General features: G+C 47.9%; 1 protein-coding gene across 1 annotated transcript; it reads right to left on the reverse strand.

Annotated features, from left to right (window-relative positions):
- Positions 1–896: 896 nt before the first annotated feature.
- Positions 897–6,910, reverse strand: ACKR3 (atypical chemokine receptor 3). Its single transcript, XM_084289517.1, has 2 exons — positions 6,900–6,910; positions 897–2,849 (listed from the first exon to the last, which is right to left on the reverse strand). The coding sequence occupies exon 2, from the start codon at positions 2,820–2,822 to the stop codon at positions 1,728–1,730; it is 1,095 nt and encodes a 364-aa protein (XP_084145643.1). The 5' UTR covers positions 2,823–2,849; positions 6,900–6,910; the 3' UTR covers positions 897–1,727.
- Positions 6,911–25,124: the final 18,214 nt, after the last annotated feature.

Genomic DNA, 25,124 nt, shown 5'->3' on the forward strand with positions numbered 1-25,124 from the left:
TGCTTTTTAAAAACACCAAGTGCCAGGAGAGGATAGCAGACTTTGCAGCACTGGCAAACCTCTATTTGTATAGCATCATCTTTGGGAAGCCAGTAAATCACCATAAAGAAACAGAATGCAGTTGTTATAAAATTGTTTGGCTGTTAGGATGTCAGAGGGATGTCATGACTTTGTTCAGAACAGGAATTAAAGCGTAACCTTACAGCAAAGCAGCCATCATTGTGCTGGAATTGCAAATCACACAAGCCAGCAGCAATTGGTGATACTGATTTCATATTGGTTACCTTGTCCTGGGACGAAGACATCCATTTTTCGAGCATTTCACTGGCTTAAAGGCCTGCTTCATGCATCCTGCACCGGCTGAATCTCGCCCCACACTTTCACAATATGACACTGGAAATTCAAAGCAAGCAGTAACAAAGAGAAGAGGAGATAAAAAGGGATTTAATGCTCTCAGGACTGCCAACCCCCAAATTCCACTGCAAGCAAAAACTGCAGAGGATTGAACCCTGATGAGCCTGAATGCCGCTCCATTTGCGTACTTACATATTTTTGCTCCAAATGTTTATTTCTAAGCTACAGACACGGCTTTTCATCACTGCCAACAGCTTTAACCTTATAAATCCATCAGCTTTACCTTCCTGAAGAGCACATTCTTCCACAGACCGGTTCCTCCCACCCCTTCCCCTCTCACCGGTGCCGCCTCGCATTCCTCATTCAATGGTCTCTGCCCACCATCAACAAACATCAGAAAAACACAACCAACAACCGACCTGTTTGCTCCCACATCAAAGAAAGTCTGGTAGGCAGCTTTGCAACTTCTTCTTTGGGGCTTTTTTTTTCTACGGAGAAGGACGGTAGGGAGAGGAAAAACAAGTCAAACCACTAGGACTAGGTAAAGTTTTTCCAGCTTTTTATTTTACAAAAATAACTTACAAATAGAGACAACTCTCAGAAGTAAGATCATTCATTCTGTGCATAAGGATACAGCCTTGTGAAGTATGGGCGTAGGAGTTCACAACTCTTACAATATTGTTAATTTTAACATGATGGTAACTATATTACAATACATACATTTCATGCTCCAGACACGTGGGTACAACCGCCACATAAAGCTGTGGTCGATAAAGTGTGCCAGCCAGCGAGGACGCAGGTACGAGATCATTTCCGTACTGCTATTTGTTGTCATCCTCTTACCTATCCTAGGTAAAACCAAATGGCATCCTAACACTCGGACTACAGCACTCCGGATACACTCATCAGCAATATACTTCAAATACATGATAAAAATATATTTAAATTTCAAATACAATTGTATAAGGTACACCAATAGCCAGAAAATAAAGTCTTGAGCTTTTAAATACAACACACTATATATATAACATATACAATGAGACGAGGGGGAATCTACACGTGGAAGGAACAAGCTTATCCTGAAAATGCATGTTATCTATAGTACACAATGGCTTTGTCTGCTAGGAAGTCATTTCCATTTGCATAGCATTGTCAAGAAGTCCAGACTGGGCTAGGAGGAGATCAAACAAAACACAGCAACAAAATGCTTCATTTTGGTACCACTTCCATTTTGCACCCGATTCTACTCTTAAATTACAGTTTGCTATTTCTCTTCTGTAGGCTGTAATTCATGCCCCGTTCATAACAAGCATGGGGAGAGGGGGGGAAAAAAAAAGTCAGAGAGTCAAGGAGGGTTCTTTACGGAGCTGCAGTCATTTGGCATTTTGCTCCAGAGCAGAGTATTCTGCTTCCGACACTCTGGAAGCATCGATAAGCTTCGTGAGGCCAGTTTTGGCAGAGTACTTGAAAATAAAGGCTTTCATGAGCTCGTATCTGTAGTTGCGGTTAATGAAGCTGTACAGGATGGGGTTGACGCAGCAATGGACTAGAGAGAAACACTGGGTGATGTGAAGCGTGGCGTACAAGAAGTTCTCCATTTGACAGCTGAAGGGTATGAAATGAAGGCTATAGAAGATGTCAAGAAGGACAGTTGCATGGTAGGGCAGCCAGCAGACAAGAAACACAACCACGTAGGAGAAAATGATCTTCCCGCTGCTCTTCCTCTCCTGGTCGCTGGAGGCTGAGATGGCCTTGGCGAGGAGGAAGTAGAAGAGGGCGATGACTGGGAACGGGATAAGAAAGCCCAGCACGATGGAGATGAGCTCCATGCCGATCAACCACTCTTTGAAGCTCTCCTCGGGATAGACGGGACGGCAATAGGTTTCGTTGTTGGAGGAGACTGTCTTAAGGAAATAGGTGTCTGGGAGAGATGCGGAGAAGGCAAGAAGCCACACCAGGATGCAGATGCAGCGACGGACTATCTTCTGCTTGCGATTGCTGGAACTGGTGAAGTAGGCAACTGAGAGGTAGCGGTCCACGCTCATGCATGCCAGGAAGAAGATGCTGCCGTACAAGTTGATGGAAAATATCAGGTGAGTTATCTTGCACGTGATTTCTCCCATGTGCCACTGGTTATGCTGGACAAGGGAGACAACCCAGACGGGAAGGGTGATGACGACACACAGGTCGGCAACAGCTAAATTGAAGATGTAGAGGTGGGTTTCGTAGCCAGTCATTTTGGCTTGCAGATTGACCCACACCACGACAGAGTTGGCCACCAGCCCTATGACAAAGATAAAAATGCAGAAGAAGGACAGGGTGTAGAGCAGGGCGCTCTTGTTCAGTGTGCCCGGGCATGTTGTCGCGTCGACTGTGATGCAGTCGCTGTTGTTGCACATCCAGTTGATCTCCGTTAAGTTGGCCTTCTCCAGGAAATCAAGGATTGAAGTCAAATCAAGTGCACTCATGTTCGCTCGCTTCAGGGTTCGAGTGACCTACAGAACAAACAGGATTCAAAGAAAAGACCCAAGTTAGAGATATTTCTGCTGCCACCTTTGTAGAAAAAACCGCACGCAGGACAGGCTGTTTTAGTGATGTCCTGCTCTCGCAGCGCACTTTCATTAAGGAGATCTGCAGAGTAAAAGAAACAGAACAGACCCATAACAAAACTCATCTAGTTGATGAAAGAGGAGCAACACAAGATTCTGTGTGATTTTTCCTTGCAGCTCGTGTCTGACATCATCAGGTTGGCTATCATCCCCGGGTGTGAAATCCGCAAAGTACACCGTGGCCAAATAAATGTCAGGCGACTGAATCTGTCTTCCCCAGCATAAATGATGATACTATCACTTTCAGCAGGGGAATCTTTAAGCTATTTTATCTGCACTCCCTCAAGCATAGTAGAATTGATCTGGCTGATACACGGTCCCGTAAAACATTTACCACTAGCTCTGGTAAGCATCTTGTCAAGCCCAGCTCCAGCTGCATTAAGCAGAACTGGGGAACTAAGGGGCTTTGTACCCTCATCCAATTTTAAATTTAAATCCGGCTCCATCCTCCCCCCTTCCCTTCAATTCTATTTTACAAAGCATCCCCTGTGTTTAACGATTATCACGTAGCTTGGGGAGTGGAGGGGGGGGGGGGAGGAGGAATCAGAGCTGAGTAGATCTGGTGGGCTTAAGTTTTCTTTTTAGAAGAGAGCTTTGATTTACAAAATACTCCCCCATCACAGCTGGCTCCACAACAACTGCTTCCTCCCCACCCTTTCTCTTTTCTAAATCTACTTTCTTGCCTCTTCAGTTCCTTCCCCCATTGGCAGGCAGCGGACAAAGCACGGGGCTACTTGTTCAGCTCCTTGCCAGCAGAAGGAAGGGCCCCAGCAGACCCGCATGGCTCACACAAAATCCCAGCCCGGCTGCTAATTACCGTTGTGCTTTTGGGGCGGTGTAAAAGGCCTCCTGCCCCGCTGCAACCCTCCCACCCCGCAGGGCCAACACCACCACCCACAGCCTCTGTCCGCCTTGGCCCAAGAGTGCTGTGCTTCAGGAGCAACAAGGCTTGTGCAAGGTTTGTGCGAGGCTCGTATGAGGTTTGTACGAGACTTGCAGGCTGCACGGCAGCTGCATCTCTTCTGACACAGGGCCGTGACACCAACAGGCCTTCTACTTCGCAGCCTTTCCTTTCTCCCGGCTTAATTGTAACAAGTAGCTTTCTCTTAATCTGTTGTCTGGCCACCGAAACCGTTATTACAAGGCAGACAGCCTGAGCGAGCTGTCAAGGGATGCAGCGTGCAAGGAAGGGGTCTGTCAAGACAAGCATTCCTCACTCACTGCCCTCGTTAGCTGATATTTCAGCTTGTGTTTCTCCTTTCTCTCCCACTCCTTAAGATATAAAATCCTTTGGACACTTCAACATCCTGAACCACGGCCAGGAACCTTGTTCCTCGCAGTTCCCCCAGCCCGTGCAATTAGAGGTAAACCGTGTAACTCACAGCATCCTTCCGCTGTCTGCTCCCGCCCTGGAGCAAGGTTGCTTTGCACGAGCAAAGGGCTGGAACAAGCCAAGCCAAAGAAAGCACGGGGAGAAACAACTTACTCAGCTGCTTCTGTCCCTAAACGTCCTCGATCCCACAGCCTCACCTTCCTGAAGGGTCTTTGGGTGGGATGCAGATTTTGGTGAGGTTTACAGGGCTGCCTGCATTGCTGAAACTTGTAGGAAAACCTCAGCTGCCCCCAGATGTCGTGCATGAAGGAGACAGCGGAGCAAGGAAGAGTTTGGACGAGGTTTTGTGTTAAGCAGCCTCTCCTTGTCCCTGCAGGGGACAGGCTGCTGGGCCAAGGAGCTCTGTGCTCTCCGAAAAGGGACCCTTCCCTCCCCTGTCTGTGTAACTGGCTCTCCCCAAAGCTCCCACCCTTCCTGCCCCACCGCAGCACGGGCTCTGCCAGAGACACAAACTAAGGAAGAGAAGGGAGATAAGGGGGGAGATTACAGGAGAGGATTCAAGGCACTATTGTCCTGGTTGAGGGGAGGCTGGTGGCACTAACAATGAGGAGGGCAAGCAGAGATCAAATCTCTCCACAAACAGGGCCCAAATTGGCCCCGCGAGGGGACCTAGCCTATTGCTGCAAACCTATACAGCCTTCCAGCCTTTCATCTTGCTGGCGTGCTGAAAGACGAGGTTGAGATCCAAACCACATTAACCGCTTATTTTGCTAGGGCCCCCTCCCTGTACCTTGTGTCAACACAGTCAAACCAGCTCAGAGCCCCGTGCAAGGACGAGGATGACACCTGTGATGCTCCCAAAGAACTGCAGCAACAGAGAGCACTGTCCCGTGGGGAGACCTGAGATCTCAGGTTATCCTCGTCCAACCTTCCCAAGTGCTGTCTCTAACAAGACACACGAGGTAGCACTGGCTCCTGCAACCAAAAAAACACAGAAAGCCAGGGAGCAAACCCACGGCCAGCATTACTGCTGTGGGAGACCAGCATCGGGGTTAATCCATGGGCAGAAATAAGTGGCATTTTGCACAGTGCACGCTGCAATTTCTGCTCATCCTGGGTTTAGGAGGATGGGTCAGAATGGAGCATCACCCCAGCAAACTTCAGGGGCCTGCCTCTGAGCAATCACTGCCCCCCCCTACAGCCAGTGGGGAGAAAAGGGATTCTCTACATGCATCTGCTCAAGTTCAGACACCAAGGAAAAATGTCTCGCTGGCTGAAGAGGGAGCTCAGACAGCAGCAGCTTTCTGACTTGGGACAGATGATGCCCCTGCTCTGTGTGGCCACAGGAGCTCCTGGCTGCTGCCCACCCTTCAGCTGCCCTCTGAAGCCCCAGCTCCAGGACAGGCAGTCCCATGAAAGTCCCCCTCATGTTCTCCACCACCTCCCCTCATCCCATGCATGCACACACCCCAGGCCTCCGAACCCAGAGAGAAGCACAGCAGCACCATCCACTAATCCCTGTACCTCAGAACCCCAAAGCAAATCCCCTGCCTAAAATACACCATGAAATTGTTGGTCCTGTGGCGCAGGACACGGTCTCTTGTGGTGTTTTGTGGGCAGCAAGGAGAGCAGAGCAGCAGAGACTCCAGCCTAACCCCTTAACACCCCACACAAACCGCATGGATGGGCAGGGGCACCTTCTGGGTCTAACATCACCTCCTCTAGCAAGAGGACCAGGCTTATTTTACACCCCAAGACCCCAACCTAAGCCAAACACCGGGATGTGGCTGTGACCACCCTCTGCTTCAGCACCAGGAGTAGCTCGGAGCAGGCTGCGTGTGTCAGCTCACCGGTGCCGAGAGAAAGGCAGCCAGAGCCAGCAGTCCCCGGTGAGAGGACAGCAGGAGCAGGGTGGCAGAAAACCCTAAAACCAGTGCTCGTCCCACGCTGGGGATGCTGCAAACAGCGTTTAGCCCAAATCTCTGCCTGCCTGGTCCACAGCGTGCACGTGCATCCATCTGTCCTGCATGCCTATGTGCTTTCGCATCCCCAGCGCGGTAATAAAACCCGAAACCGATCCGGCCTCCCAGGCTGGGAGCCCCGGTGGGGAGGAGCTGGCTGGGTTGAGGGATTACGGCGCTCCCAGGCCCGTAATCCCGTAGTCCGGGATTAGCTGCAGCGCGCAGCCCCAGCCCTTATTCCCAGCCAGAATAGCAGGGAACGCGGCACGCAGCCGAAACGCAGCCACGTCGCGTCCCTGCAAAAAAAAAAAAAAAACAAAAACATTTCCAGAGCTCCCTGCGGACAGCACGACACCCTAAAAACCTGCGGACAAAGCCACGAAGCACCCCGTGGCTCCTACCCTTCACCCCCAGCCCGGGAGCTGTCAGCAGCCCAGAGGGACACCAGCATCCCGCGGGGCGCCCAGCATCCCAGCTCGCTTACGGCTCCCAACCAACCCTTTGCCCGTTTCTGAGAGAAGCAGCCCCCCCTGCCTCACCCACAGCCCCCCAAACCCCGGTTCACCCCTTCTCGGCCGAGCCCCACCGCCCCAAAGGGCTGGGGGGGTAGGCAGGGGCAGCCCGCCGCCCGCCCGCCATTACCTCAGCAGCCCGGCGCTGGCAGCGAGTGAGCGCCGCCCGCCGCCGCCCGGCCCTTATGGCGGCCATGGGGAACCGCCTCCAGAGGGCGGCCCGGCCCGGCCCCACCGCCCGCCCCCCGGTTTTGGGGCGGCAGGGTGGGCTGAGGGGGTTGTAGGGGGGTCGTTTGTGGAAGATAAGTTGTTAAATGAGTGGGGGAGCGCGGCCCCGTGTGGGGGTGTGAGGCGCACCCAGAGCCTCGCGGGGCAGCCACAGCTGAGCCCACTGCTGCACCCCCGTTCCTGAAATGCAGAAGGGATTGTGACTCCTGGGCACAATTTTGTCCGTATTACCACTAAAACTGACAGGCTGGTCCATATCGCCTCTAAAAGTGACAGGCTGGTTTGGTGTTAGAAGCAGAGAGAGCCTCAGTCACCAAGTGACCAGAGACAGCGAAGGGGGGCAGTCGGCAGGAGGGTTTAGTTACGGAGTTTTTTTGTGTGTGTTTTTTTTCTCCCTGCCACTATAACACAGAAGACTAGGCAAACTAAATACTAGACAAACTAAAGACTATGAAAACTAATGGCTAGAAAACCTAAAGACTAGGCATAACCAGACTAGGCAAAGCACGACAGCAAATTCTCACCTTACTCCCTCACCACAGGCAAGAAAAGGTAACGCCGAGGAAAGCTGAGGGGATGCAAGAGGCTTGCTAACTAAAACTGAAAATACTTTCCGTCGCATTCCTCCTCTGCAAAGGAAAGCCCTGCCTTGCGGGGAAGAGGAAGGGGTAGGTCTGTGTTCAGCTCCAGCAGGGTCAGTCTGTCTGTCTTTCCTGGGGAAGATGCGAGATCGTACAGCAATCTACCTGCCAAGAAAACAGCCTGTCCCTGGAGCAACACCACAAATTGCACAACTGCTGAAGCCTGAAAGCAGTGCTGACAGCTCCAGAGGACCTGACGCACGCCTGTACCACCAGGCTACTCCAAAAATGACAGATAACGCAGGGCAGGGGCTTGGCGTCCCGCTGCTGGAGCACACACACGGCTCTGAACCCAAGACACCCAGCCATTACTGAGAAACTCATGAGCTAACACGTTTTAACTGGCACGGCACTTTTTGGAAGTTACAGGGCATTTCAGCAACCTGAGAGCTTCGACACCACCAAAAGGACGTATTTTGTTTCCCTGGTGATGCTTAATCTTATTTCCACATGCAATTAAAAGCTTGCCTTAAAACCTGTCGGAAAATCTGTGCTTAAAAACAGACCATGTATTTTTCCATGAAAGAAAGCACCTAGTTGAAGTTTTCAAACTTCAAGAGAGCCTGGGATGCAGCAAAATAAGGCATTTTATTCTGTGGCAGAAAGGATCCACTTCAAAAAGACTCCTAAAAGGACTCCTACTTGCCAGCAGAGCAGTCGTAGGTTTTAAAACCAGATTGCTTTTATAACTGCGCTTCATTTCGCAGCCAGCGATGCCTTATCCTGCCCTCATCAAGCAGCAGCGTCAATGGACGCATCAGATTTGCAGCCCTGCAACTGAAGGCACAATTAGCTTCAGGTTTTCTGCCAGCAAAGAGAAGATTAAGCTGCGGGCATTACACCTCCTGCAGCTCCAAGGACGCACTGAAGCTTGCCCAGCACTCAGACCAGCTGGCAGCGCTGGTTCCTGCTCCGGCTTTAGGCAGGCTGAGCTGGGAGCAGAGCCCAGACTGCACAAGCTCAGCCCCATGCTACCCATACCGAGATTTTAGGTGTCAGGGAAGGAGGAGAGCAGAGGGATGAGCCTCTCACTGTCCCGCTGATGGAGCAGGTGAGATGAGATGTACCTCGTTCCCCTCCCTGACCGTCACTCTCCCCGGATGAGGATAGTTACGTCCTCCGAACTTCACAGCTGTCAGTGAGCAAAGCATTTCGGCATCTGCTTAAACGCTGAGTGCTCGCTGAAGTCTGTGAATGTTGGCGGAATTGAAGTATGATGAGTTCAGACAACGACAGGCTTATGGTTAAAAATAAGCATGTACTGAAGCACTTGGCTAAATCGGGCTCCGAAAATCCTAAGCAAAAAAAAAAAAAAAAAGTATTCTAGCAGAAGTCCAGAGTCACTTGGACAAAGAAGCAAGCGGAGTGGTTTTTCCTTACTTGGTGTGCCAGAAAATAACAGCAAGTACTGCAGCCTCTCCAAAAATACCATCCAGTTTCTGCAACCCCAAAGCTGCTTGGCTGCTTGCTGTCCAAGAGTTGCAGGCAACCTCCTCTCTTGCATTTGGTGAGAGCAGAGCCCTCGCTGCCCCCGCTCCGCTTTCCAGGTTCCTCCCTCCAGCTATCTTTTTACAGAGAACACGTTCCACACGCAGGAGGGACGAGCCCATTCCCTTTCCGTTATGAAAGCCAGATTTTGCTCGGCGTTCAGGGATGAAATGCTTGAGCAGTAAGGAAAACAACACGGTCTCAAAAAACCACACAATGCGAAACCATCCCCCTGCAACACAGCAAGCAGAGCTGCGGAGAAGCTGGACGCCCCGGATAAGATCAGCACAGGGTTGATGCCACCTGCTTGGTGAGATTAGTTCATATCTGCTGCTATTAGGCTGCTGTTAGAGCTGCTCCAACGAGGGGCCCCAAGAGATGTGATCTCTGAGACAGTCCAGCGACCAGAAACTGCTTGTACAGACACAGCTGGGCAGGCAAGATGAGTTCTTACGAGCCCAAATTTGCCTCTCTCCTGGGCTGTGGATTGGGTACAGGGCAGCACTCTGCCAATAAACACGTGCAGCAATTGATCTGTAGTTTGGCACCAGTGGTTCCTCAGCCCAGACTGCAGGTGATGTGGACAAACCATAAAGCCTACTGAATCCTGAACATCAGGCGACTGCTCGACAAAGAGAGCAGCCCCAGGGCTGCGCTTTTGGGGTTGAAAAGTGACCTGTGCTATCAGGCAACCCCACACATTGCAGCCCATCACTCATTAAAAACAAGTTGTTTCCAGACACTGAGGAAAGGGGCAAGCTCTTCACAGAAGAGTCCGTGGTGATGTGCCAGAGAGGGACCGCTCACCTTCACAGGATGCTGGATTCATCTCGCTGCACATTTCTTGGGGGTCTCCCACCATGACCCTCTGCTACCTGGGGTCCACGGGCAGCACGACATGGGGCCCAGCATAAAGTCAAGGCTCCAGTGTGTCAGTGCCACAGATAAACACACGTGAGGGTGAGCTCTGACCCATGGAGATAGGTAGGGCAGGAGGGATGGACAGCGAAGACAGTGTTAGCTCTGTTAGGAAGAAGTCAAGGAAAATGCAACCGAATAACATGACTCAGGGTATTTGGCTCAACATGGTTCTGAAAGCCAGATTACTACTGTGTTTAACTGCCTGTCCAATAGCGTCATCTTTTTTTTTATTATTATTTTTCCCCCAAAAGCACAGATTTTTAATGCTTGTATTAAAAGAGGTGGGGGAAAAGAACAGAGAATCAGGAATTTCTCACAGTCCCTGCAGCCTCTCCCTGCTGCCACTGGGAACAAGGGCTGAATGCCTCCTCTCTTTCTCTTAAGGCTTCCTTTTCCAACTGGGAGTCAGATGGAAGCTAACACCCAGCCCTGCCTACTTAAGTCAACAGATAAATGAAAAAGAAAATGCAAGTTGGCAGCTTCAACTGCTAGAAAGAGTTAGGGGGGGGGGGAGCCAATAAGGCAAAGTGCATGTGTGTGTTGGGAGGGGTAGCATTTCAATAGCACATCAAACACCAAAAAGGGACAAAGAGAAACATTTCTCCACTGCACACGAGAGGATCAGCAAGGCAGGAGCAGCATCGCTGAGCGTGTGCGCGAGAGGGTGTCCAAAGGCAGCAGCATCACGCACAGGCGGGGAACAACGTGCTGGCCAGCACCGCGACCGCCGGCCAGGAGTGCAAACACCCACGTTGAGATGACAGAGCCAGGGAGAGCCCGAACACACAGACGCCTGCAGGAAATCAGGCTGTGATCCATGAAGTGCACAGAGGTAAAAGAGCTTCCTGCAGTCCTGGGAGTCGGTGCCAGTAGGCTGCTGGATGGAAATGCAGCGCTCATTTCCTCCCTCCTCTCAGACAGCTAGTTCTCTGTCCTCTGCTGGTCACGTTCCTCGCTGTATAAACTGGATGATGGGTGGAGGAAAAGACACTGCGCTGACAAAAGGAATAAATAGATGACTACATCAGGAGTCACCTCTGAAATCGCCGGGCAGAAAGGAAATAAGCAGCGAGTGCCCAGCAGGCAAGGCAGTGATTGTGGTACTGCCCGGTTTCACTTCCCCTACAGCAGAAAACAATCGAGCCATTTAACGCCAAACCATGCCTAAAGCAGCCCTCAGCAGTCGCCAGGAAAGCCACAGGTCTCCTGTCCAACTCTGACCTTTCTGGTTTGGAAGAAATGCAAGAAGAGGAAAGGGGAAGAGAACAAGGAGAAACACGCTCCCAACCGCTGCAGCACAGGCAGGTGCTGGTTGTGCTTGAAGCAGCATGGGGAAAGACACTTTTACCCTTACACACCTCCAGGGACACCAAAGTCCTTCTTCTTTGAAGGATGGAGTGAGCCAGGGGTGCCCCAAACTGGAGGAACCTCCAGAACAGAGCCCAGGAGGCTGGGGAAGCCACCTCAAGACACATGCTGGTGGTGCTGGGAGGGACACCCAGTGTGCTCCAGGACGCTGTACTCATGCTTGTCAATGCGCTGCGTTGCCTTGTTTTATAGCTACAGGAACTGTGACACGAAGAAGTCAACCTCCTAAAAGCAGAGAGAGAGAGACGTGCAGGCAGGGTTGTGGAGATGACCACAAGCTGTCCTAGGACGAGGCTCCTACTCCAGCTTCCCTTGCTGTGGCCTTAAACCACAAAACCAAGCACTTGGCAAAATCGCAGCATGGGACTTTTCCTCCTCCATAGCATTCACCCTTTAGATTGAAGGTTCCTGAGATTTTTTCACAGAGAGACCCTTGTGGGCTGGTTTCCCTCTACACTGTAGCTCCAAAGCTGTATTTTTGACTTCTCCACTGCAACAATAAGGAGAGAATTTAAGAGTACAATTTTAGAGAAAGCAAGCTGGGCTCCTTGGGGTGTCGCAGGGCTCCGGCATTAGAGGTTTCAAGGCCCATACACCAAAAGGCCTGTGACAGCCTGCAGGCTGGTGTTTTCCAGGCTGAAAGGATGCTGCCTTCAGCATTTACCTCCTGACAAGTGATGGTGAACAGCGCTGACTCAGAGAGACAATACAAAGCACGCAGTGCCTCACATGTGTCTCAATCAGCGGGGCCACCCAGGACTTGAGCTGCTCTTTGTCCTTCTCCTCCAAAGACACAGCATGAGAAAGGTTAATGCCCTGTCCAGCCTTTCTGTCGATCCCAGCAGGATTTGCAGCCGTTGATCCCGGGAAGTTTGCTGAAAGCCAAGCACAGGTAGGGCACGCATCCCTGCGGGATCTGCCAAGGGAAGGGCCAGCTGAGCAATCAATTTACCATTTTCGAGGCGCAGAGGGCTTTCAAGAGAAATCGATTGGCGGCGTGACTAGGAATATTGCCCACGTAGCTAATAATTACCTAAGCTGGCTCTCTCCTTCACAGCTCATTTCTGCCTTGCTCTTCTTTGACTAAATGGAAGTGTTACCTATGGATGTTATTTGTGGCTTCATAACCTCCTGTCATCGGCATTAGTGCAATTTATTTGAAGATGTGACAGAGCGTGACCATGAGTTAGATCAAATAGGACCCTGAGCAAGAAACCCTGCCTGGAGCAGTAAAGCAGCTAGCAACAAAGATTTTCAGAGGCATTGGTTTTTATATGAACACTATTCAAAACTTCTCTCTCCACATAGCTCTGCCTCAGACCAGCACCATGACATGCATGAATCAAGGGTAGATTCTGACAGAATTTGGGTTTTCTGGTACAGAAAGCTGGGTTTAACTTTGTGCCAGCAACAAGCGTTACATGTGGCAGAGCAGGAGCAGAGAGGGAAGAAAGGATCTGAACTGGGATGATGGAATCCCCCTGCCTTTGCTGGCTTCCTTGGGAAAAAGCCCTGCTAGGTGTAAAGTGACTAAACGCTACACGCCGGTAAGAAATAAAAAAAATCATTAAATCATAAATCTTTTGGAAAGGGGATCTACTGGGGAGATTATATTCACTTTTCATGGACATATTAATTCAACAGTGGCATATCATATTGTTCTCTGTGGGGAGAAAAGACACATTGTTTTAAAGCATGATATTTAGAGCAGTCCTTTAGGAAGGAAAGCAAATATAATCTTGGCAAGGAAAACCGACTACATGAGCACTGAATAAGGGACATTAAAAGCAGGGCCCAAGTCCCAGCTGCCGAAAGTTAGCATAGCTTGACTGGAGTTACTGGAGCTAAGCCTGTGCATGGGAGCTGAGAATGAAGGTCACCCCGATTTAGCCACAGCTCCTTGGAAATGTTAAATAAACGAATACAAAGGGCAATTTTTTACTCGGCCCATTGTGAACACTGTCAAGCCTGCTTGCAAACACCAATGGCAAACGTTACAGATGTGTTCTCTACAGGTTTGACACTTCTTGGTTCAGAATTACCTGGCAGACTCCTTCAGGGCTCTGATCACTTCTAGGCTCAGCACTAGAAACAGCCAAGCCCCCAGTGCAGACAGATGCTAAAGATCTGGGTAGAAATTTGGGTAGAACTGGCAATTGATGCAACCAGCTGCAAAACATGGGCTCACCAAAGCCCTTCTTCAGCTGCTGCCTGGTCCAGATACCCTACGTGCTGTCTCTCTGTTCTCCGGGAATCCCAGGATGGCACATGGCCAGAAGTGTCTGCATCAGACCGATACCCATCTCCTGCCTAAATCACAATCAGATAGAGGCTGATTAACACCTCCCTCCCTGAGGGACCACATCTGGCAGACATTTGAGGAGCACCCTGCACACAGCACACGGAAGAAGCCTCCTCACGACAGGCAGCTTCCAAACAATGAGGCATCTCTGCCATAGAAGTGGTAGTAGAGACTTTCCATCTAAGAGCACACTGGCAGCAAAGTGTTGAGAGAGTGGGAGATGCAGAGGTGGGACTGGTCTCACAGCCTCCTCTCACAGCTATGGTTACACTCCACCATGCACCCCCAGCCTCTCTCCTGACCCCACAAAACAGTACCAGGCACTTCATTTAATCAAAAACTTTGGGGAAAGTTCTCAACAAAGCTCCTCCCTGTAATTTTTTTACCCTTTAACAGTAATAAATTCTCCAGCAATTCTTGTAAGAAGCTGGGGATGCATCCTAGAGAACCCCCTGTGGGAACCACAGAGGTCCAGGGATGGTGTTCCTTTCCCCTGGCTAGGTTAGCCCAGGTGTAACTGCTTGCCTTAACCAAGAAGTGAAGCTTCACTCACAGCGATCTCTAACCCACCTCCTTCTATTTCCAAGAGAAGCTCAGAGCAACTTCACACAGCACCATCAGCACAAGTCCAATCACCCCAAAGAGGTTCAGCATTGTTCTACTGCGCTACTGCTCTCGTAACAGCTATGGGAAGAACTTCAACTTACATACGAGTTACCATACAGCATCTGTTCATGACCACGTCCTTTCTCTGTGATAACTCGCTATCCAAAGTAGCTTATTCCAGAGAAACAAGGGTAGAAGATAGCTAAATCTTACCGCTCAAAATAACAATGCCTGTTGAACAGCTCTTGCAAATACTGCAACTCACGTGAGTTTTAACCAGCTCAAGCACAAGCAACTCAACTTGTCCCATCAGAGAAGTCTGAAGATGGGGTTTGCTTATCACCCAAAATGCATGGGACTCTTTGCACCAATAGAAGCACACGCATGCAGACTGGACTTGAACTCACTTTTTCCTTTTGCCAACCCAGCTGCCTCAGTAAAAACTTTCCCATCCATCCCAGTGAGGTGTGAAATTTGAAGCACCATTGCTCCCACCAACAAAAGTGCGCACAAGGCTGTTCCTAGGTAATTAAACGAATAGATTAAATTAAAAGGGCTAATGCAACGTTAACCATGAACAGTCAAAACAACAAAGTCAGTGCACACAGACCACAAAGATTCTTAATGCAACATTAAGTCAGTTTTACGTTATTTATGTTTGCCATAAATGTATTTAACTACCTGCTTGAGATGAAAAACACTAACAAGGCAGCATTTTCATCCATACCTGGGCCAGGTTCCCAGCTGAGACAAGCAGTTTATACCACCCAAACATTTGGGCAATTTTTTTGTTTCTGTAGAAACTCTTGTTGCTTGGATCTTTAACGTTGGCTTTAGGTGCAAGTCACACTGGCAGCTGGTCATGGCCCAATGCCTTAGGAAGCCAGAGAGGTCTTAGACTACTCCAGAGCTCAAATTATCCAATGTGAGCACAAGAAGGAAGTGGTCTGCGCTTTAGCTTCTGTCCAGGGCCCCTGGAAAGTTAATCCTATCCGATTACACTCTTTTTTTTTTCTTCTTTTTTTTTTTTTTTTTTTCCACAGAAGAAATAAACAGTCTTTTGTGCTAAACATAAGGCTGCCTTCTTTTGAAGGAAGATTTATCATCCAGGATAAATTTATGAGTTCATTCCATTTTTTGTCGCAGCTCTTCAAAGCGGTGTTTTTACTTTATGATGCAGTATCGCTTGGTTCTGCCTGTGTGCTAAAGAGTCCCCAGAAGAGATGCCACTCTTCCTTCTCTTTAAAAAAGTTTAACAGAAAAGAAAAGCATGAATGCAGATCAATTCATCAGTTGTTTAAAGCCTGCACACCACATTCCACGCATGCATGTTAGAGCCATGCAAACACACGTGTAAGGAGCTGGGAGTGGTCTCCTTTCAGGCAGCAAGCACCAGGAATGCAATCGATGACACTGTTCTATGAAGAGTAGTTACCAGTGGATGACAAAATCTGTTCCGAAATGCCCCATGAGAGGTCCCAGCTCTGAAATATGAAGGATGGGTTGCTTGCCTTCCCCACACCAACAGGGACTCTGTTGTACTGAACTGAAACCTTGAACTCATTACAATGTCACTCTGTCTTCGGATCCGATATCCTGTGGGGGAATCTTCTGGGAATGTATTTTGGTTCAGACTTGGGTCAAGGAGAGTTGACTTGACCTTAAAATAAATCCAGGCAATCTCGAGCTGAAGAGCTATTGACTACTGTTTGCAATACAATAAAGTAAGGAGATCAAACTCAGTTGAAACCCAGGGTTAACATAAATCCAAGGAGAAAGGGGAACAAGAATATTCATTCACTAACATGACAAAGGGGACATTTTTTTGCATTGGCAGAATACAGAACAGGGACTGAAAGTGCTTCCCAGGCAGCATTTTTAGTCTCACATATGGTAAGTGCTGTTTAGCTGGGCTGATATCTTCAACAGACTGGCAGTAAGATAAGAGGTACACAACTGTACATGTGTGTGAAAAGGTTTTGTTGGCTTTTTTTTTTTTTTACGTCACTAGATGGAGTTCCTCTGTATGCACACAGGGCAGCTTTTGTGAGAGGTATTTTATATGGATCCCCAAGGAAAGATCTCAGCGGACAGGCTCTGAGCACTATTGTGTGCACGTGTGCGTAATAACTCGCAGTAACTTTTGCTTTATGGTCCAGGAGAAACTCTCATTGTACTCACTGCAAGTCCAAGGTGAAATCCTGCCCCAGCTAAGGGGAGTTGCATCATTAACTTCACTGAAGCTAGCATTTCTCCCCTTCCAGAATATCTTTTATATTTGTTGGATAAAGCTGTTTTTTAACCAGGTGATGCTTCCCAGGTCTGCATTGCAGGGATCCTGTGAGATGTTTCCTATCCACACAGTAGCGTATCCTCAGAGAGAAGTGGCACGTTCCCCACAGGCCCTTAAAGCCCATCTCGTTCCATAGGCAGGGATGCCACCCACCAGATCAGGTTGGCCAAGGCCCCATCCAGCCTGGCCTTCAACACCTCCAGGGATGGGGCACCCAGAACTTCTCTGGGCAGCCTGGAGAACAGGACCTCACCACCCTTACAGTGAAGGATTTCTTCCTAATGTTTAATCTAAATCTATCCCCTTTTAGCCTAAGACCATTCCCCTTTGTCCTATCATTATCTACCTAAGAGTCCTTCTCCATCCTTTGTATAAGACACATTTAAGGCCACAATGAGGTCTCCCCAGAGCCTTCTCTTCTCCAGGCTGAACATCCCCAGCTCTCTCAGCCTTTCTTCATAGGAGAGGTGCTCTAGGACCTTATTATCTTTGTGGCCCTCCTCTGGACTCGCTCTAACAGGTCCATATCTTTCTTGTGCTGAACATCCTTGAACATTACCTTCTTTTGTGCCTGTGAAGTGTCCTCAGAGCTATGGCCTGCTTGAGTTTGCATGCATTTCCAACCTAGAACAGCTGGCTCATCTCAGGGTAAGGAAGAACAGCATAGTTTAGTCTTTCTGCTGGCATTCATTATCCACCCCATTTTGCAACAAGGATCTGGTCAAATCCCTCTAGTCTCTCCAGTCTATTTCCACCATCCCTTTCTCCTGAGCACACAGAGAGACAGACACCTTCTTCTACGCATCGCCAGGGAAGAAGCAGAGCAGCTGAGCTCATTGCAGCACAGAGGCACACAGGACTGTGCCCAGGAACACCAGCAGCACGGACATGGTAGGAATTAATTCACCCAGGATACATCAATGCATGTGAGAGTGACCAGGGTAGCAGCTCACAGGAGATGAAGCTGATCTCTGTGCCAAGACACGAGCATCACATCCCCCATCTGAGTGCAACTATTTCTAAACACAGCCCAGGGAAAGCTGCATTTTTTTATTTCACTAAAGCCCGTTTTATTAACTAACTTGCACTCTAATGTAGATGATCCCATTGTTTAAAGAGTAAATTATACTGCTTCTTCCCATCTCCCTCTGGGATTGCATGATTCCTGGTCAGGCTGTATAATGTTTGATCTAAGAATGTATAAATTCATCTAAACAAAGCTGCAATAAAAAGTCAAGGCTTCAAACTCTATAAGAAAAAAAAAAAAAAAAAAAAAGTGGGTTTGACAAAGTAACACAGAGTCTAGGAATCTTTCAGATGAAATAAAGTATTTTAAGAGGGACTTAATATTCAAACTCAGCATTTCACATCTGCACACTTCAAAGCTGTCAGGAACCTCACCCCTGACTCAAGTGAAATCTCCAAAAACTGGGATTCTTTCACCAGCGTGCGAAAATTAACACTTTCAATTGCAATTAGCGGTATGACAGCTCTGCTCACGCTTGGCTCCAAAAACAAGCTGCACATGAATATTCACGGCCAACCAACGCCATTTAGCAGTAGCTTTCTGGTAAGGAGCTGCCCTCCAGATCAGACTGAGAGAAGAAAGGGACGGATCAGCCTCCCTGGAGTATCTTTACAGCAAGTGCACAGCCACTGGTCACTTCCCAGTCACTGGAGGATTAGAGCTCACCTGAACTCCAGTGGGGACAGCTCTGCTGGAGCAGGTCTAGGGGTTACAGACATGGAGTGCAAGTGTTTTCTAATGGACATAGACATCTTTCTTTCTGAAAAATATCCATCATCACGCCAGCTCCGCTTCTTAACCACTGTCTTGCCCAAGACATACACCTGTAGGATGAACGTAACCCTCCCTTTTTAAAATTCAGCTCCCCCTAGAATGGCAACAACACAAAGAAAAGTGGTTTTGTAAATTTTCTACCCATCATTAGAGGTCACAGCAAGTCAGGGAACCTGCACGGTCTTTTAGCTGCTGCCTGCCCCTTCTCTGCTCAGGTACACAGTGCAAGGCAGTCAGAGTATCTGAGCATTTTCTGCATGGCGTACAGACAGCACCAATAAAAATAACTAGATGAGGAGCAGAATTATTGATTTCCATACTGTGAGTTTGTTATGGAAGAAATTAAATGGTTCTTTCAATGCACCAGTCTGCAAAACAAAGCTGCAGCCATTATATCCCCATCTCTCCTCACCGATGTAAATGAGTCTGAACCAGAGGAACTAGGATAAAATAAAATGCAAACGGGGGTAGTCGCTAAGGATAGGGGAGAGAAAAAGAAAAAAAAAAAAAAATACAGCACTACCTCACAAATAATCACATTTCAGAGCACATGAAGAAATGTCTGGTGAAGCGGTGAAAGCCCAGCATTCCCTCAAAGAAAAAAATTAAAAGCTCCAAGCTCTGGTACAAGCTTTCCCAGTGCACGCTGACATGCTACCAGCCAGACTTGGACCAAAGACTCTGCCGAGAGCTTAAAAAATGCAAGTAAAATCTCATCTTTTGGTGTTGTTTCATCCCCATGTCATTATGAAGTCACCCACAGAACGTGAGCTGAGGGTTGTGGTGCCTTGGGGAAGGAAGGCATGAAATGTCCTGGAGAGCCAGAGGCTACCCATGGGAATGGCAGGATCTTCTGCTCCCAGGGCCCACCCCAGCACCCTTTCCTTGCACTGAGTTCACAAGGCAGAAAAGGAAAAAAAAAAAAAAAAAAAAAAAAAAAAAAAGCAACTGCTTTCCAAGCATGATATTACTGGCACTTGCTAAAGAGAAAAAGCAGATTTCTTGAGGCTCCCTTCCACTCTTAAATAGCCAAAAAGTTGTTCTCCACCAGAACAGCTTTTCAAGGAAAGGCAAGAAATATGTTTGGAGCTGATCTCAAGGCTACCTGCACAAATCAGTGGAGCCCTTGCTCTCCTCAGCAAAGCCAGGAGGGTGGAAGGCAGAGAACCAAGCTCCTCTGAGATTAAAATATTTACTTGAAACTGGACGCCAGGAAGGTGAATGCAAAATCATGTTTGAAAGGAGATGGTGGCTATTTAAGGGATGGAAAGGCAGATTATATTTACAGGGTCATGGGATAAATTTAACAACTCATCTGAAAGAAACTAAGATTCAATTAGGAACCCAAACTGAAACTAGCTCCTAAGCCATTTAACTTCTACTCGTGGCATTAAACAAAATTCAGCTTTAAAAGCAGGTTGCAGATAGCTTTGGAAAAATTCTCTCACGTCGTAGAAAATTTTATAGGGACAAATCAGGTACTAAAGTTCTCACCAACAGTTGATTTGCTTGTCTGCCTTTAAAAGAAAAAAAAAAAAAAAAAAGAAAGAAAAAGGAAAAAAGAGAGAGAGAGAGAAAAAAAAAAAGAAAATTGCCTTCCATTGCCTAATGGAAACTTCAGGCTAACCCTGGAAAACACCCTGGCCCACCAATAGAGCTGGTGGGGAGCTTTCCAACAGACAGGCTTTGGATAGAAATAAAAAAAAAAACACTGACGTTTTTTGAAGAAAAAATGTCGGGTGTCATGGAATTATTTCAATTTTCCAGCAGAAAAAAATAAAAATATGAAGGAACAACTACTTAATCTTAATGCGAGTTCAAGTCGTCATTTGGTCTAGATCACTGCTATTCCCCACCCTTTGCTGGTGAAGCTTTCTGCTGGAGCTCCGTTAACATGATTCAGCCAACTCTCTCCCAGGAGAGACATTGCTTCATTGGCATCCCTGTTGTAGCCTGAGAAATGCAGTCCAGCCAAAGGAGAACAGACACAGCTTCTCCAAGTTGATTGCTTTTTTTTTCTTGCACGGGCCTGTCATGTTGCTTGCACAGAAACAGGAGGAGTTAATCATGTTCTTTACACGAAGAAGAGAGACATTTGTTTTTTTAAGCTAGGCTGCAACGAAGAGAGTGGGGATGCTGATGTCAACCACAACAGTGCAATCAGCACACACCCACAACTGGCTCCAGAAGCAGGGGAAGGAAGGGAGAGAGTTATTTATGAATTACGACACGAAGGCAGGAGACAGAGCTGCGAGCAGCAGGATAGCGACCAGCCCAGCTGCAATTTCTGCTGGTTGGTTTAAATCCTCGGGATCCCTGAGCAAGCTATTAATGGCCAGATGAATGAAAGCAGGGTCAAAAGGCACTTCCAACAGGTCTGCAAGATCTTCACGGAGCAGCTAATTGTTCAGGAGAGAGGCCCACACATCAAGGATGATTGGTCTTGTGAAAGAGACATTAGGCGTGCACTTGGGGCTTTCCTGGTTTTCGAGACAAGCATTTTGTTTTATTCTTCGGGACTCGGGCACAAAGTACTTGTTAGCACAGGCAGGTGTGTGGTTAGCAGGGACACGCAGGCAAACATCTGGAGCCAACAACCAGTTGCTTCAGAACAACTTCTTGAGCAAGCGAGGAGCACACCAGAAGGTCACAGGCAAAATGAGAATGAATTTAGGGCAGGCGCTGGGACGGGGCTCACAGTTAGTCACACAGCATGCATAATATGTTTACACAGAGCAAAAGATACTACTTCCCACATTCATGCTGTAACAATCAATAACGCTTTGTGATTTACTACAGGTTCAGGGCAGGTCAACATGCCACGAACAATTCCTCTGCTACAAAGATCAATGTTCTTCAGTGACTGGTATTTATTTTATACCGTGAGCAAGATAGCCGCTACTGGTTCTGCTTGATCTAACATAAGCAGATGGGGGGGTTGCTGATGATATCTTAACCCCTCAAGATCAGCTTTGTCAAAGGACCACCATGCCGTGCCTTACTGCAAGAATTTGCTGGCATGAAGCGAGTGTGCCTGGAGGTGCAGTTAGCCAGAAATCCCAGCATCAAGAGACGCTGGGAAAAGGAAAGACCGTTTCTCTGTGTTTACTTACTGAGCAGCAATCTCTTGGCCTTCTCACTCAAGGAAAGCACGCACTTCTAAGATTTCAACCAGCATTTACATCCCTGTAACAAATCAACACGGATTAACACAGAAATTGAACTGGGGAATACAGCCAGAAAAAGCGGCTACAAATGTTTTCAAGGTCATTATGATTAAAAAAAAATACATAAAAGAGATAATAAAGAGCACTGGGAAAGTAAAGTGGCAGTTTAGAGGAATGACAAATTTGATGCTCTCATTCAAAGCAGCAGCTGATCAATAACCTGGGGGGCTGCTACACGCAGCTGATGAGCTTTGAGACACTTGCACGGTAAAGTCCCTTCAGATACCTCACATTTTACAAGTCAACAGAGCACTCTTCCAGCAAATTTCATGCTGAAGAAAAAGCACTGTCTCAGATTATGGAAAACAAAGTCATTCATTTACTCTCAAAACCAGTCTGGGATGACTAGGGATGACTAAGCCTCCCTCGCCAGCAAGAGGCACTGAGGAAACTGAGGCTTTTCATCCCTTGCCTTCACCTGGTCCTTGAGCCCTTCTAAGAGCTACACATGAAGCCTTAGCTGGGACAGTCTCTTTAGGAGATGATTTTAGCAGTTCAACATGAAACAGCCCATCAGGTGCTTATCAGAGAGTATCTTTCTGATAAAACAACACTACTGGAAGTCAAAACATGGCTCTGCTGAAGAGAATACAAGTTATGTTTGCCCCAGACATCCAAGATTAGACCCGAACAAAACCACTCTTATCGCTGACTGTAAGGTTGTATAGTTTTAAAATAAAACTGATTGTGTCTGCCGAGAATTACATTCTTTAAGAAAAGGAATTGCTTACCAAACCTCACACACCCACACACATACACACAAAAACAATAATAATGTAATTTTGTGGCTGAGAGCCCCAACAGTAGCAGTTTGATTTGGCAGAGACCATCCCCTCCACAACACCCTTCTGCTTCTCGAAATAGCAACAGGACCATAAAGTCCTCATCAGGACACCTGTAAGTGCCCCACCACGTCACACCTAGCACATCAGGTGCTAGCACTGATGCTAATTGCTCTTCACAGGTTTGGCTCTCACCTGCCAAGGATTTTTTTTTGTTGTCTTTGTTAGTTGGTCCTGTATCATTCTGTTTGTTTTACCAGTTCACAAGAGGAGCTAACTTCTGAGCACGAGCCATAATGCAGCAGAGAGGGATTCCTGTGGAGACCCCAGGAAGAGGATTCAGAAAGCAAAAATACCATGTTTATGTAGCCTTTTCAGGAGCTTCAGTTGCACTCACCTGTCACATAGGCTCAGGAAAGCCTTAGACTTGTCATTCCTGTCTTCTTCTTTTCCTTCCTCCAGATGATGCAAGGGCCTAGTGCATGTCAGTGCCATCTGTAAGGACCCTCATTCCTGGGTATTTACAAATGTTTTATTGCACTGGTGAAAAACATGAGAAGAAATAAATTATGAAGCATCTCAAGTGATCAGGCACTCCCATGAGGCACTTAAGATAGTTACAAGAATAATTTATAACTGTATTATAAAATCCCTCATCCTTTAAAGCAATGCTGATGCTGTAGAAAAATGTATAAATCAACACTGCAGAGGGCTTTCAAAACTGCTCTTAGTGGGCTACAATGTTCATGTTAAATGTGGGGGCTGCATGCCTACAAACCAGCTACATTCTGCCTTTTTGTGGGCTTCAGGCTGTCAAATCAAATGCTGAAATACCTTCAAAAATAGCTTAGAAGATGCAGGCACACCCCAAGAACCTGAGAAATGGTGCCTGCTCTCAGAGACACAAAGCCCTCTGAACTACTGAGGAGCAGGAAAGCTTTAGCACACATAATTCCCGATGACACGGAGCTACTGGCAGCTGCCCAGCTCGTTCTGCCCAGCCATCCTTTGAAGGCTCTCTCATTTTGGGAAACAGAAACCGATACCCCACACAGCGACAAGCTGAGCCAGGGGGTCATGACATTGTGTCACGGACAAAGCGAAGAAAGAAGGGATACGAGCACTGGGATACCCCAGGTGCTGCCCATTTCCCTCGGTGCAGGATAACGTGGAGGTGGGCAGTGCAACGCTGGTGGATGCTGGGGTCCAGGGCAGCCAGTAACACCACACCTCTAGGTTACTGCTTAGGATCTGGCTAGCGTCAGGGAGTGCTGGGGAAGCCTGGATTTCGGTCCCAAAGGCACACCAGCAGCGTGGCTCATGTTGCTGATGGATTTGCAATAGCCCTGCGTGGCCGAGCTGACAACATCAGCCGGGTGTCAGCCTAACGCCTGCTACGAGCACTGCCTCTGCTCTGAAGTGGCGTTAACTTGATACTACAGAGCATTCCTTCATCATGAGAACGTCATAAAAATAGAGGCAAGTTGAGGAGAAAACGTACCTTTAAGTGAACCGTTCCCATATTGATCAACCCAAGGAATTTGTGTTAGCAATAGATGAGGAAAAAAAACCTTTAACTGCATGTGACAGGATGGCTCAGTTCTTTGGATCTCTTTGTTGCCCTATCAAGCCACCGCTCTGACCTGCTGGGCTCGAGCCACTCGATGCTGGAGGCTGGCTCCAGCTGCTTTTCTGTGCTGTCTAAGGAATTATCACAGGAGACTTCATGCAATTAGGCCTTAAAAATGGGGATGTCAGTCCTCCAGAGGAACTAAGCCTGCTTCATGAAAGATACTTTAGCCTTTGCTTTCGCTGCAAAAGGAAGGTGTTTTTTACCCTGAGGATTTATATCAAAGCAAGACACTAGTAAAAACACGGCAAGCCACTGTAGTTTTTGCCTCTTTGTAGCTTCTCAAGGTGAATATCAGTGGAAAAAATCTCAGAGGTGACAAGGCACAGAGATGGCCATCTAAAGCTCCATACCTCGGTACGGAAAAAAAAATCCACCCCTATGTTTTTAGTAAAGACAAACCTGGTCTCTCTCAGCAACAGGACTCCATTTAGAAATCAGCAATGGAAGCATAATAACCTGCACAAAGCCAGCAATCTCACACCTCCCAATTTCTCCCCGCAGACTGAAACCTCTCTCGGAATCCATCGCCTTTTTACAACCTGGCTGAACACTACCCATCCCAGGGCTGCTATACCTTTCACAGTCACCAGTTGCATTTCCTCCGAGCTGGCCATGCGAAGGATTTTTTAAGGAGATGTTTCTCATGGACTGTGGGTAGCTCTAGCGTCTTCTGGGATTCGAGGTACGCTCTGCAAACTGCTGATCCTGCACGCAAGAAATAACAGAGGGAGGATGTACAGGGATAATATTTGTATTGAATGTATGTTTTTCAAGAGCACTTGAAAACCAGCTGTGTAAGCAAAGTGAAGGAGGACACGTATCTCTGGTGAAGCCTGGAGCTCTGCAGCACGTGCTCCAGAATAAGGTGGATGGTGGACGAGGGAAATTTAAGGTTCATTTTTCCTGCTCCTTCCATTTCTGAACCTCTCTGATCTGTGCAGTCTCTCAGCTTAGCTCCTTTCACAACAAATACGAGCAATCCCGAAATAAAAAGGTTGCAATGGCACAAGTGCTGTAATAAAACCTGCTGAACCCAGGCTGCTCCATCTGGCATGTTCAGCTTAC

This window comes from Netta rufina (genome assembly GCF_964035555.1).
Source record: "Netta rufina genome assembly, chromosome: 6".
Taxonomy (NCBI): domain Eukaryota; kingdom Metazoa; phylum Chordata; class Aves; order Anseriformes; family Anatidae; genus Netta; species Netta rufina.

Bases quoted from the DNA above. Each gene is read 5' to 3' on its own strand.
- ACKR3 (XM_084289517.1), bottom strand. From the start codon at position 2,822: ATGAGTGCACTTGATTTGACTTCAATCCTTGATTTCCTGGAGAAGGCC.